Genomic DNA, 14,467 nt, shown 5'->3' on the forward strand with positions numbered 1-14,467 from the left:
GTTCTACTTTTGGACATTAATGTGACTGCGGAGTCTGTAGAATGCTGATCACAATGGCAACGATGTGATCGAGTGACGGAGGAGCAACCCACGAATATGCAGATAAATCAGAGGTGTAAAACTAGTCAAGCGTAGCATAAGTTTAAGTGTTTCATTAATAATGATGCTTTTGATTAACCTCACCAAATTCTCCAGAGACCGTGATATAGTAGGAGCAGGTTTGCCCAGCGGTGTAGTTGTGGGGGAAGTTAGGAGATAGTACCACGCCTTCAGATCCATTATAATGGCCACCACAAGGAGCTGAAAGACAACAAAACAACCTCAGTGTACTCAATTTCCAGAGACAATAATCCTGAAAGGACAAGCACCATGGATTAGCATGGGATAAAAGTCAGTGCACTAGCTGCGAGCTGTTGTGTTGGAACAAGGATGTTCTAGGATAGATCTAAACTCACTGTACAGAATATCAACAGTTTCAGACCAACATTAAGCCTATCGTTCCCGAGCCCCGAGCAAAAATCTGCTTTTTATTTATCTGACTTTCATATATCTGTATGTCCAGCCCTTATATTTACAATAAAGTGTTTTACCAATTTATTTTCAGGACAACCAGGCCACAAGTAAAACACAAAACAATTTTAAATAAAGAGTTGTATTCATGAGTTTTATTATGTTTTATTTATTCAATGTCAATAAAAAAAGGTCAATTAAAGCAAAAACCTGATACAAATGAATTTATATGAATGCTGCAATTACAGAAATTGTTTTTCTCAGTGGAAAATGAATATCCAACTAGCCACTGGCAACTGTGTGGAGTTTGTAGTCTGTGACAGCAACTATGTGAGTTTATTACAGTATTATAGACACTATGTCCTTGGATTTCCTATGACCTTCGATGTAGAGGAACCCCTTACCTTCTAACGACTCTTGTGTAGCTTGTGAGCATCATAGAGCATGTGAGTGTTTGTGAGAATCTCAGCTTTTCATAGATAGCTTTTAATAGTTTGTAGCTCAAACTGTTCAGACTCTACAGACGTTTTTGTAAAAAGACCCAGCCCGGGCCCCTTTGGGAACCGCCCTTGTCTCACAAACACCGCTCTAGCTCAGTTAATCACACAGACAACTGATGCAGAAGAAATAGACATATCCAACAGTACAACCCAGAAGTCTGTAGCTCAAACACACAATGTTTAAAATAGGTATGAAGTCCAAATTGACTGGCATGTTAAAGTTGCCCTTAAGCATGTGTAAATTCTTAATATGGCCTGTAATGGGTCCAGAGATTAAATTTACTGATGTCAATGGCTCCATGGAAACACACGTGCCTTCACTTTAAAGGGGAATTTCACCCAGGCTCTGTCATGGCATATAGTCTTTACGAAATTAACAACATTACGTTTTTTATCATAAACATCACAATTATCCAAACCACAAGCTGACTAGCACATTTAAATTTCACTGGTAGAATCGTGAAGTTTCGAATCCCTCTGTATTCGTCTGCTCATAGTGAACCACTAAGTGTGCCATTCATAGCGAATGCTGATACCGCCCGCTAGGTAGAGGAGGCTAATGGCATTGTTACTTCGAATGACCAACACACAGTAATCTCAGAAATTCTCTAGGCAAGATTTTTGTGAAAATGTTGTTTTTCACTAAGGTTTTCCATCATGCCCATGTGGTGTTCTGTGCATGGCTGTGCTTATTAGCATCACTAAATTGGCAGCTTCTTCAAGGTGAAGAAGGCACAGTATTAGAATAGCTAGCCATTCTAATAGAGATCAATACAATTAGTGGGGTGGTTCAATTGTGTATTTTGTGTATTTTGTTGTAGGTGGTACAGAATTGGATTCTACCAACATGAGCTACCAACCCCTAGCTCCGCACAAGGTAAAGGTAAGTTAGCCAAAATATTTACAAGCTGATGGCTAAGATACACTATGCATGATATAAACATGAATTGGGTAGTGTTTGTATGGTTTGTGTTTGTGTTATGGGGTTACAGGTGGTTAAAGGTACCCTGAGGACCACGGAGTAGCTTCCAGACCATGTAATCAATTTAGTCTATACCTCTTCTCCTTTTAACCTGAGTTGTACAAAAAGAAGGTATCTGGAGCCATTCCACAGTGCCCTGCTGAAAAATACCCCAAAGCGAGGGCATTTTGGGCACACAAGCATGAGTGAGCGGACACACCTTACGGTTATGGTGCACAACAAGATTGTGGGACAGAAACCAGCAAGAGATACTGAAAGGTATAAAGTCAAGACTACAACAGTAATGACACAACCATCTCATTCATCTCTGCAGATTCTCTAACCACAATACAATGACATGTCTACCCCTGCAAAGGGCTACTATTGGCAAGAATGATCTGTCAAAGTCAATGGGCTGGGGGAGGTTTACAGGCAGTACTTTGAGATGAGGAAGGGGGGTTTTGGTTGTGCAGGTTTGTGCTTAGACAGTAAATGTATTGTTGTGTATGTGAGCGATTGACGTGTCATTTCTCTTCAATCTCCCATACACAACCATTAATATGTGTAAGAACTGCCTTCCTAAGACTATTTACACCTTCTTTAGCCCCCCCAGCCCATTCCTTTTTTTGACTGATCTTTCCTCTCAAAAGCAGCTCCCAATGTCCCCTCATTGTCCCTAAACAATACGCTAGCTGATGTCATTCAGTTGATACCTTTACCAATAAGTAGTTGCCCTAGGTCCCTTCCACAAAAAGTGCAAAATGCTAAGACCACATCCATGTCTACACCACTTTCAGTAGAGATGTATCCATAAGCACAAAGAGCCTCAGCTTCCCCAGCCCACCATTGCCAGTGTACAGAAGCCAGATAAAGGACTATGGCTGCAGTTACACAGGCAGAGCAATTCTGATATTTTTTCATAAATTGGTCTTTTGACCAATCAGATCAGTTCTGACACAGATCTGATGTGATTAAGACCAATTATTCGGGCTGCCTGTGTAAACGCAGCTAGTGTGGTTCAGCATAAGACCATGTAGAAAAGGGGTCTCCAACCATGTTCCTGGAGAGCTACCCTCCTGTAGGTTTCGATTGTAACTAACCTGGTTCATCTTATCAACCAGCTAATTATTAGAATCAGGTGTGCTAGATAGATTAGGATTGGATTGAAAACCTACAGGATGGTAGCTCTCCAGGAACAGGGTTGGAGAGCCCTGATGTAGAACCACCATAAAATAAATATGGATATTTTCTATCAATCTTTGAAATGTGTCTGCCTTTATGGATTCACATAAGATATTTATATAAACTGTACAGGGGCCAAGGCTCTGTAACATAAAACAGATGCTAGACATTTTTTGTTTATTTGTCCAAATCTAAAATACAGGAGAGTGTCCACTATTTAATGCTACCTCAAGAGAACTGGGTATTCAAAAACAATGTTATATGGTAAAAGTAACATATAAAAAAACATTAGTATGAACAGTGTAGTACAGTTCAGTGTGTCTGAGTGTGTCAGGTGTAGAGACACACAAGTGCAGAGAACTGTAGCTACAGATTGTTACACCAGATAATGTGATTCACCCAAAGACATCTCGTCTATTTGACATCATGCCCTATTTCAGGTCTTCTCTCATTGATCGAGACAGGTGGGTGTCTACCCCAAAGTCCTCCATGTCATGATGACAGAGACCTGTCTCGATCAATGTGCGAGAAGACTTGAAATAGACACAATGGCGGTGCACATATTGTTGTATTACTTTTTTAATAACAGAGCATTTTCTAAATTCAAACTGACCCCTTCAACCGGACACAGACATTTTATGAGACACATGTTTCCGCAAATCAAAAACGAAGATGGCATTGCTACTGTAGGTTGGTCAAAACATCTCTGTGCAACACCAAACAGTACCTATCCTGTAACTCCCAGTAATGGATACCAAACATCTCTGTGCAACACCAAACAGTACCTATCCTGTAACTCCCAGTAATGGATACCAAACATCTCTGTGCAACACCAAACAGTACCTATCCTGTAACTCCCAGTAATGGATGCCAAACATCTCTGTGCAACACCAAACAGTACCTATCCTGTAACTCCCAGTAATGGATACCAAACATCTCTGTGCAACACCAAACAGTACCTATCCTGTAACTCCCAGTAATGGATACCAAACATCTTTGGTTAAATCACATGATATTGTTTAACAATCTGTAGCTAAGAGAACTGGTGATCAGCAAATGATGGGAGAGGTGGTCTTGATGAAATTGCCATTCCAAAGAAACATACAGTATGTTCAGAGAATACTTGTAAAGCTGTGGGAGGAGTGTTGTCATGATCAAACTGCCATTCAGCTCCTCATGAGTCATCTGCTTGAAATCCAGCATAATTTCTAATCCCGAGAGAGAGAGAGTTCATGGGATACAGTTCTGCTATAATGACACATGCAGGCAAAAGAATGTTGCTTCTGTATCTAGAAACCACTCCAGGAAGAAGCCCAGGCACTACACAGTATTGTCTGTTGTACAGTTTGAACAACAGTTGAACCATACCAGCATAACATCGACATTAGGGTAAACTAGTTGAACATGTATACATGTGCACAGGCACAGAGATTACATTTATAACCATATCTAGCCTAATAGAATGAAATCTGGCATATCCCTCCCTCAATCTTTGCAGTGGCCAGACAGTACTAATTAGCCTAGGTAAGCAGGCAGACAGTATCTACCTACACCCATGTCTATCAGGTATGCTTAGGCAAATATTATTATAGCAAAACCAGCTTCAGTTTTAGAGATTTACAACATAAATTGTTGTATTGTTGTTTTTCCTCACTGTTTGCTAGTAAACTTAGCGAATGGCTTGCTGGATATGCAATACATGTTATTTAAATCTGTTTAGAATCCTATCATGCGTCATGCCTATAATTTTGTGAGATTGATCTGCATCCAAGGTCATAATCATAACCAATGTCAACCCTCGTCAATTATGTTACATAGCTAGCTAGATTTTTTTTTTTTTACAGTTGCTGATGTTACACATGTTTGCTAACAAGTTGCAAATGTGTGCAGTGGCGCATAACAAGTTATCAGGCACCAGGCTAACTAGCTAGCCAACTCCAGTTATGTGCTAATGGTTACTGGTAAGCCTAGCTTTAGGTGGCTCATTGTAACGTTGTAGCTTGATGTGTAGCTAGCCATATCTACGACTAAAAAGAGAAGAGGTTTTACAATCGAGAAACTAAAGATCTCAGATTGTAAAACCTATTCTATTTTAAGTCATAGATATGGCTACTGGTAGTTGTTTAGCTAGCTACCTACCTAGCTAGCTACATAGCTGGCTAAGTTGCACAAATACAAATTAATTGATTCCCCCCCTCTGTAACACAGTGGTATGTTAGCCAGCAATACACAATACGGGGTTCAGTAGATAAACTAAATTTAGCTAGCTAGCTAGGTGGCTTGCAGGAAAGATCATTTATTTAGCTAGGCACCGTATTTGTCATCTGCCCTCTTGGTGCTGGCATTGGCTGTGGCTGAGCTTCTAATGTTAGCTAAATCAAACTCTCTTTGTTTAGAATCCTCTTCGCTATATTGAAACATGTATGGTTGAATGTCACCACGTAGCTAATAAATGCTCCATCATCAAATTCGTGTTGATGAGAGGAATCACTTAAAGCAATTGCGTCTGGTCAGTTCTTTGAGTTTTGCCCAAAGGATTGTTTTTAGTGTCACCCTCCTTTTCAAAAAATGCCAGCTTGGGGAAGAGATGGGCGCCAGAGCACAATGCACCTCCTAACACAAGTTGTAGTCTTTCAGAGACTACAACTTGAAAAACTGTGTCTGCTTGTATATTTAGCAATGAATCCGCCGATAGGAACATCACTGAAAGACGTCCAATGGTTCTATCGAACAAGGACAGCCATATCTACACCCCAAAACATGTATAGTGAGATCAGTATAACATAGAGCCTTTGCGAAATGCAACAAAGTAGGATTACATGTATTTTTAGATCTTGCCGCCCCATCAATACTGCCATCATAGGGTTATATATCATTCAGCATGCAAAGCCCTGACCTATCTTCCTCCTCTGCAATTATGTGTAAAACACATCTCACTGTCCTAGAAATGCCTCAGACAAGATAAAAACAAGCCCAGATTCCCCCAGGGTGAAATTCCCCTTTAAGGACATAGCATGAGCATGAAGGGTGAAACAAAATAATTGAGGGTATCCAACTTTAAAATGTAAGGTCAAGGAAAACAGAACACAACCGAGGAAATCTGTCAATGTCAATATTCTATTATCTTACTGTACATGGGCCCCTGGACTAGTAGTGTACTGCTCTCCAAACTACTTTTTTTTAAAACTCTGAATAAATACTGACCCAAGGAGAGAAAATGACTGAATGCACAACATTAGAGAGCAGCGAGCGCTCACCCTCTTGTTCTCCCTGACCCTAAATCCCTAGTTAACCCTTCTTCTCATTTCCTTTCATAGTATTATTACTCCCTCCCTTCAGAAAATGTCAATCCCAATCGCTTGAATCCCTCATGTGATCTTTCTGCACCTACCTTGTTTCTTTCATCCCCTTGGTCATTGCTACAATGATCGTGGATTTAGATTCTTGCCACATCTCCAGCACGCTAAGCCTCCCAGCGCTCATCCCCCCAGGTCTGCTCCTTCATCTGCCCACAATACCTTGTGGAGCTCATAAACCCGGTGTCAGGATGCAGCCGCGGCTCATGGTCCTCTGCATATCAAACACCTTCCCCATACCTTTGATCACATCACCCTCACCTCATACTTTCTATGGCAAGACTGAGTTGGTACTGTAAGACACAACTCTTGGTTGCGGGGTCTACCCTGCCTGAAACTAGAAATTTCACACACATGGAACGAGAGAATTAGGTACCAGTCAGTAATTTGTAGATCATTTTTTAACTGTTTCCACTGTGAGCAGTCAGTGTCATGTCAGGCCAAAGTGTCCTTTCTCTTCTAGGTATCAAATGCTCACTCACTAAGGGTTTTGATAGAAAACACAAACCTTACCAATGACTCCAAATCCTGGGTCCCTCTATATTTATCAAAAGGAAAATTGAATTTAATTATTTAATCTGTCAAGATGGGAAATGTAACAATCTTCATTATAGATTTACAAACCAGGGCCATAACATAACCCACAAAAAATATGAACATCTCAAAGATCAGGGGACTGGGGGGGTCAATCTACTCAGCAGACATCCAACTGTGGGATGCCACTGTGATACTGAATATTACAATTTAATATGAAATATGCTGTTGATATTACTGGTTACTTGAGCATCAGTCAGGCAGTACGAATTATGATGATAGTAGTTATAAATTTGTACTAGCATGACTAGTAAGAGTTTCTTTCAGACAATGACATAATGAGAATGTTCCAGAAACCATGGCCTGTTTTATTTGGTTTGCTGTGCAATTTATGCAAATATTATCCAAAATGAACAGAAGTATGGACAAAAATAAGAGAATAAAGACAAAATAATACACTATACAATATGCTCAACCAACAGCAGATAATATGCCAGAGAGAGAAGGACCATGCTTAAATCCAAACAAGGTCTAGTTCCTCTAGTGCAGGTATTCCCCCAGGGGTTCAAGCAATCAAACTGTGATTCAAATTTAAAAAATAAAAACATTCTTCACATTTTCAAACAGTACATTTATATTTTCCAATGGGGCTATACATTTGGGTGAGGTTTTTTTCTTTCCTGAGTAGCCTCGTTTCACTGCCAAAAATAAAATTAAACCATCTAGTGTTCAGCGAAATAACACCATGTCAATATTTACGTTACTCTTTGGTGGGAAACCTTCACTCTTGCGCAGACATTTAGAAACTAAACATGACAATATGAAAAATAAGCCATGGGAGTTTTTTGAGCGAGAACTAAGATGACTTTTGAGTAGTAAGACATGTACAAAAGCAACAGATACCATTAATAAGAAGGGGCTAGAAGCATCTTTATGGTGAGCTACTGAGTGGCTTGGACAGCCAAGCCCCATACTATTGTGGAGAACTTAATTATTCCTGCTGCCGCGGATATGGCTGGGACAATGCTTGGGGGAATGGCCCAAAAAAACTATATAGACAAAGCCTTAATCAAACAACACTGTTTCACAACGCATCAGTGACATGGCAGGATAATGTTTTTACAAGCCAGTGAATTATATGCGTTACTGTTGGATGAGTCAAAAGACGTGGCGGGCCTAGCACAGCTCCTGGTATATGTTCATTATGTTTATGGGAGGTCAATTAAGGAAGACATCCTCTTCTGCAAACCACTGGAAACCAGGACAACATGAGAGGATATTTTTAAAGTACTAGATAGCTTTGTGACATCAAATGGACTTTGGTCGTCAAGATGTGTTGGTATCTGGACTGATGGCGCAAAAGCCATGACAGGGAGACACAGTGGTGTGGTAACATGCGTGAAAGCAGTTTCTCCCGACGCCACTTGGGTACCCTGCAGCATCCACAGAGAAGCTCTTGCTGCCAAAGGAATGCCTGACAGCTTGAAAGACGTTTTGGACACTACAGTGAAAATGGTTAACTTTGTTAAAGCAACGCTTGCATTGATGATGAGTTTCTCACACGACTGGCCTGAATGATCTGAATCTAGGATTATAGGGACTCTCCGCAACTATGTTCAATGTGCGGGACAAAATTGAGGCTATGATTAAGAAGTTGGATCTCTTTTCTGTCTGCATTTACAAAGACAACACACAAGTCTTTCCATCATTGTATGATTTTTTGTGTGCAAATGAACTCAAGCTTACGGATAATGTCAAATGTGATATAGCGAAGCACCTGAGTGAGCTGGGTGCGCAATTACACAGGTACTTTCCCGAAACGGACGACACAAACAACTGAATTCGTTATCCCTTTCATGCCCTGCCTCCAGTCCACTTACTGATATCTGAACAAGAGAGCCTCATCGAAATTGCAACAAGAGGTTCTGTGAAAATGTAATTTAATCAGAAGCCACTGCCAGATTTCTGGATAGGGCTGCGCTCAGAGTTTCTTTCCTTGGCAAATCGCGCTGTTAAGACACTGATGCCCTTTGTAAGCACGCACCTATGTGAGAGTGAATTCTCGGCTCTCACCAGCATGAGGCCCTCACTAGCACTAAATACAGACACAGACTGTGTGTGGGAAATGATTTAAGACTGAGACTCTCTCTAATACAACCCAACATTGCAGAGTTATGTGCATCCTTTCAAGCACACCCTTCTCATTAACCTGTGGTGAGTTATTCACAATTATCAATGGACAAATAAGGTTTTATATGTAAGATGCTAAATAAAGAGCAAAATGATTGATTATTATTATATTATTATTTGTGCCATAAGAGCTCTTTGTCACTTCCCACGAGCCGGGTTGTGACAAAAACTCACACTCATTCTTATGTTTAATAAATCTATCGTATAGTGTGTGTGTGGCAGGTGGCAGGCTTACAATGATAGCAAAAAACAACATTTGAGAGTGCGTTGACCCTGGTGCTAGAGGGGGTACGCAGCTGGAGGTTGAATGTTTGAAGCTGTACAGGACTATAACAAGTTTGGGAACCACTGCTCTCGTGTATGCAGTTATTTGGCTTCCTGCCTCCGAGGGGCGCTATACTACTGTGCTTTAACCACATTACACACCCCTGCTATTTACAGTCATGGAGGATTCCTCATTCAAGAGCACTGAGAAAGTCTTTTAGTTACTATGGAAACAAATAGAAGACCTGTTTGGATGAGAAGCTGAGAGAGAGGGGGGAAAATTCTTTATTATTTAAAGGGATCTCACCCCTTTTCTAATTAGTTTTGTCTAAAGGCCCCAAAAAGTACCTCAGAGTACATCAGTATTCTAAAAAGCAGCCGAAAATTACAGCCCAGTGAAACATTTCAAATGGCAACAACTTGGTCTTCAGCTTGTCGAGAGCAAAACTAAAGGGGCAGATATACTGCAAGTTTTTCATGGGTGAACAGTTTGTGCCTGCTATTTTCCGAGGAGATTAAAACATAAAAGGCTGAACATGAAGTAGCTAAATAAAGTTGCAAATAAGGGTTGTTGGTGTTAAATAAAGACAGTATCATGGTTTGTTTTTACATTACTATTCCTTTTTGAACAGTTGTAAACTTAGCACTTGTGTAAACATTCAGTAAAGCTTGCCCTAGATACCCACCATCACCCTGAAGCAACAACAATGACAGATACATTGCAAGTGTTTGCTTTTCTTCCATACTGAATGCTCAAAATGTACCACTTAAACACCTACGGCTGCTAAATGGTTTTCACGGACAAATATTCCCACCCCCTTCCCCCACAGTCCTTATTGAATACATAACGATTCCTTTCATTAGCCGGGTGATACTGGGGACATTAGTAATCATTTCTCTCAACTGGCAGCAGAATGTCAGGAGTGCAGAGTTTAACATTCACAGTGAGTACTCCCTGTCTCACTTTGACTGATCTGCATATAACCCACGTGGCGTTTCACTGTCACTCAAGGGGCCTTGGCTTGCAGGCACAGCCACAGCCTTTAGAAATGGCTCTTTCTTTTGTTAATTTATGAACACAACCAGCAAATAACTTTGTTCACCTTTTTATCATCTAGCAAAATAAACTCAATTCAACCACAGATGAGGTGGTTACATGCCTTTACTTAAGCGGTCATTATGTGTTTGCTTGGAAATATGCTTATGTTTAAGCATGTTAAAATAGGCTAGGCTACTGATGTACATTTCCCAGACATCAAACTATTAGCTAGCAGATTACAATGTCCTTTCACAAAATGTTGTTTCATCTAGCCGAAATCCATGACCTTGAACGAATGACTCGAATGACTTTAAATAAATAATTTCCCTTCTTTTCATGGATTTAAAACTGGTTCTTCATAACATTGCTTTAGTGTAGCGTATACACACCACAATCCTCTTCGAAAGTGACATAACTAAAAAAAATCAGGATTAGAAATACACATAACTGACAGACCATATAAGCAAATGGCCCATGAAACAGCAACATTTGCTTCACATCCCTTTGGTTTTCAGAGTGATTTCCAATTGTGCCTGCTGTGTGCTTTTCATTAAAAAAACACAGTAAAGTGGTATTCATATCACCGATCAAATTTTGCCTGCACATTCTGTTGGCTATTGGAGGTAGGCTATATACAACTGTTGAAAAGGCCAGAACAAGCCATTTAACTCATTACCTACGCTCTCTTTCAAGCTCAGGGAATCGATCAACAGAGGCCATTGTGCCATTGTTGAGAGGCCTTGTGAATCATTAACAACATCATGTCTTACCCTTACAATCCACACACCTTTCCTTTATGGAGTTCAGGGATTAAACAGCATGTGCTCAGACATCCATAAATCAATGTTATGGTACCACATTGTCACTGTTTAACATACTTGATAATGACAAATTAGATTTCAATAAGCTTTTAGCAGGAAGACACTTTCCCATTTCCACTTATGAAAGGTTCGATGAGACAAAATCCAGGACTAGACAAGTCAGGTTGAAAGTCAGGTTCAATTTAATGATATAATGGATAAGCAGATAGTGGTTCTGAGGTCCTTAGCTGTACCACAAGGTCAACCAAACTGTGCCGTTATGTCCATGACCAAGCCTAAACTGTAATTACGCAATGTAATTTAATAATTCCATTAAGAATGAAATATTGAATGTTTAAGCCACATCCATAATGCAAAATGTTCATCAAGGGAATACAGCTCATGGTATGAATGCTCTAGCTCGTCACCAAAATTAATATAAATAAATATAGGAAAGAATAAAAATGGAAACGGTAACGGGCCAAATGTACCATCAGTGTAAGCAAATAAATGATCTGGGAGTGAAGGATTGAGAGCTCTCTCTCTCAAAGGGCAAGGCATTTTGGCAATCAAAAAGGGTCAACTAATCAACACATGCTGTTTAAAAGCTAAAATCCCCTTAGACTGACTTACAAACAGGGGTCAGGAGTGTTAGCAATGTAAAACCATTATAGATCCATGGCATTTTTAGTACCTCTGCTGGTTTGTTCTCCATTCTCCTGTTGTTGTTGTAAACAAAATATATCCTTTGAAACTAACTTGTTTTTTCAGTGTTCACCCCAGTATGGTCAAGGGACTATGTGCTGTTTGCTTTGCTTCAGCTGTGTCTTGGTACACAAAACACCCTCTATCGTTTATGTGAACTCCAGAGTAACTTAATTACATTTCATCAGATTTACAAAAGCCCTAAATCTCTCAAATGAAGGATCTCAGGTGGATTTTCTCTCATGCGTCTCACACTCCCCTCTTGATCTGACACTTGAAAAAATGAAAACAGGTTAAATTTGGTTTAAAAAGTAGAAGGTAGCTAAAGCTAGATTGTGTATGTTTCCATGAAAATAGCTTATATATATGAAAACAATTAGCTTTATGAATACATCTAACCATTTTTATTGAAAACAACCATTCCATGTTCATCATGTCAACCATAAAACTTGGTGTGTGTCTCCCATATCCAAGTCATGTCTCAAGTGGCCATACTGCTATAAGGTAGAGGCTCGGTGTGAGAAGTGGCAGGGTGGAGACATAGAGACGATGAGTGGCAGCAGCTACAAGGCCACCTGTCTGGGTTTTTGTGTCTCCTCAGAGACGCATGGACATAAAGGAGAGAGAGAGAAAGAGGGAGAGAGAGGGGGATGAAAAAGAGAGGGAGTGTGAGAGAGGACATGTGAGTGGCAGTTGTCACCTCCCAAGCTCTCAAGACTGTCAATAAATGACAGAAAGTTCAGCCTTGGTCTTTGAAAAACCCATACTCCCCTCTTGTGCAAAGAAAAAAAGGGGTCCTCAAAACCATTTGGTAAAGCCAGTGAAAATTGGCTTGATATTAGCCTTGATTGATAGTGGTGATGATGGTACCAAGACCAACCAATTAGACTTGAAGTGAGAACAACAACAACAAAAGGTACTCTCTCTTTGACAAGCTGTTGCAAATCAGTTTTTAGGACTATAGGCAAACCAAAACCGAAAATATCGTACCTTTACACGTTGGTAGGGCTTTGTTCCATATAGGTTTTCCATCCAAACCGATAACACATGTGATTGTGGCTTGTCCAACCGCAGTATATCCAGAGTTACATTGATAGGTCACTGTGGAGCCCAGTTTGTAGTCCATCCCCACACGACTGCCGTTCATGATATTTCCAGGGTCAAAACATGCCTCTCTGGGTTTCTCTGTGGAATAGAAAACATATACAAGCTCAAGATAAAGTACTGTGCAGGACAATAGGTCTTGAGCAGAGAGAATTGATTTCAATACAACACCAAGGAGGAAAATGTAAAACCATTTTTATTTTGCTAAAGCTTTGTAATTTATCCATAAATGCAAAAGAAACTCAGCAGTTGAAAAGCCCAGATAAACAGGTAGGGTATGCATCCTGAGATATTTGATGCATTCAAACACAGAACATTCCAGAGATTCCCAAAAGCTGCTACTGATGTTTTGATCCCCTAGTTTATCGCCTAGACTTCTGCTGTGGCTCTGCGGTGAACCTTAATGTAGGAGGCAGAACACATGAAGTTTGAGTGTAAAAAAGAGCAGGTACAGTAGAGTTGCTCCAAGGCATCCTCAATGGAAAAGACCAGCAAAGAGGGAAATGCAAGGTAAGCATGTGGGTCTGTAGAGGCAGCCAACCAGTGTCCATCTGGCAAAAGACACTCAAAGAAGGACAGTTGGAAAATGCTCTGGAGGTGGTACTTGTATACACTGCCAAACAAGATGACAGCTAACAACCCACTTCTTTCTGCTGCCCTGTGCTTTGGGGAGCGGTGAAAGTAGGAGGCCTGTGGTGGGAGATTCTATCACTGAAATTGCTACAGTACATCACAATTTCAACCGCATTTCAATACCCAGAGACAGGAAATGCTTCTCAACATATAAGGCCAAAGTCTACATGCTAATGCCAATAACCTAAAGCTACATTTTTAAATGGATTTATACATTAGAAATACAGTAGTAGAAAACAAGAAAAATATGAAGTATATTACAGTAATGAGTATGAAAACAGAAAAAGCAATGCCATTTTCTTCTTTAATCAACATTTAAATTACCTTAGCAACGGTGCATGGATGGGGGGGGACTACGATATAGGAGATTGATTTACAGAAAATAATGTGTTTTTAGACTTGGGAGATGACAAATCTCATCCAGGTCCCATAAAAGGTCATTAGCTGCTCTAAATGACAAAAGCAGAGCTAAATACAGGGCCGCCTGTACAAAATCAAACAACAAATTATGCTATTGATTGGTATTAATAAATCTTCCAAGAAGAACGAGAGGTCAAAAAGTAAAAATACTATACACATCTGTGTTCATGGGTTTGTGAACTTTATGGTTAATGGGCTTAATAAATAAAAACCACTTATCCAGTCGATCATCAATGCATTCAATCAAAAGGCATTTAATACAAAGACGT

General features: G+C 40.1%; 1 protein-coding gene across 1 annotated transcript in view; it reads right to left on the reverse strand.

Annotated features, from left to right (window-relative positions):
* The window catches only part of LOC115113847 (CUB and sushi domain-containing protein 1-like), a 494,033-nt gene that overhangs the window by 108,637 nt on the left and 370,929 nt on the right, over positions 1 to 14,467 (reverse strand). The window contains exons 30-31 of the mRNA XM_029641828.2: positions 13,032 to 13,226; positions 184 to 300 (exon numbers count right to left, since the gene is read on the reverse strand). Of these exons, the coding sequence (XP_029497688.2) occupies positions 184 to 300; positions 13,032 to 13,226 (312 nt within the window). The remainder of the gene's footprint in view (positions 1 to 183; positions 301 to 13,031; positions 13,227 to 14,467) is intronic.

Source organism: Oncorhynchus nerka, linkage group LG28 (genome assembly GCF_034236695.1).
Source record: "Oncorhynchus nerka isolate Pitt River linkage group LG28, Oner_Uvic_2.0, whole genome shotgun sequence".
Taxonomy (NCBI): domain Eukaryota; kingdom Metazoa; phylum Chordata; class Actinopteri; order Salmoniformes; family Salmonidae; genus Oncorhynchus; species Oncorhynchus nerka.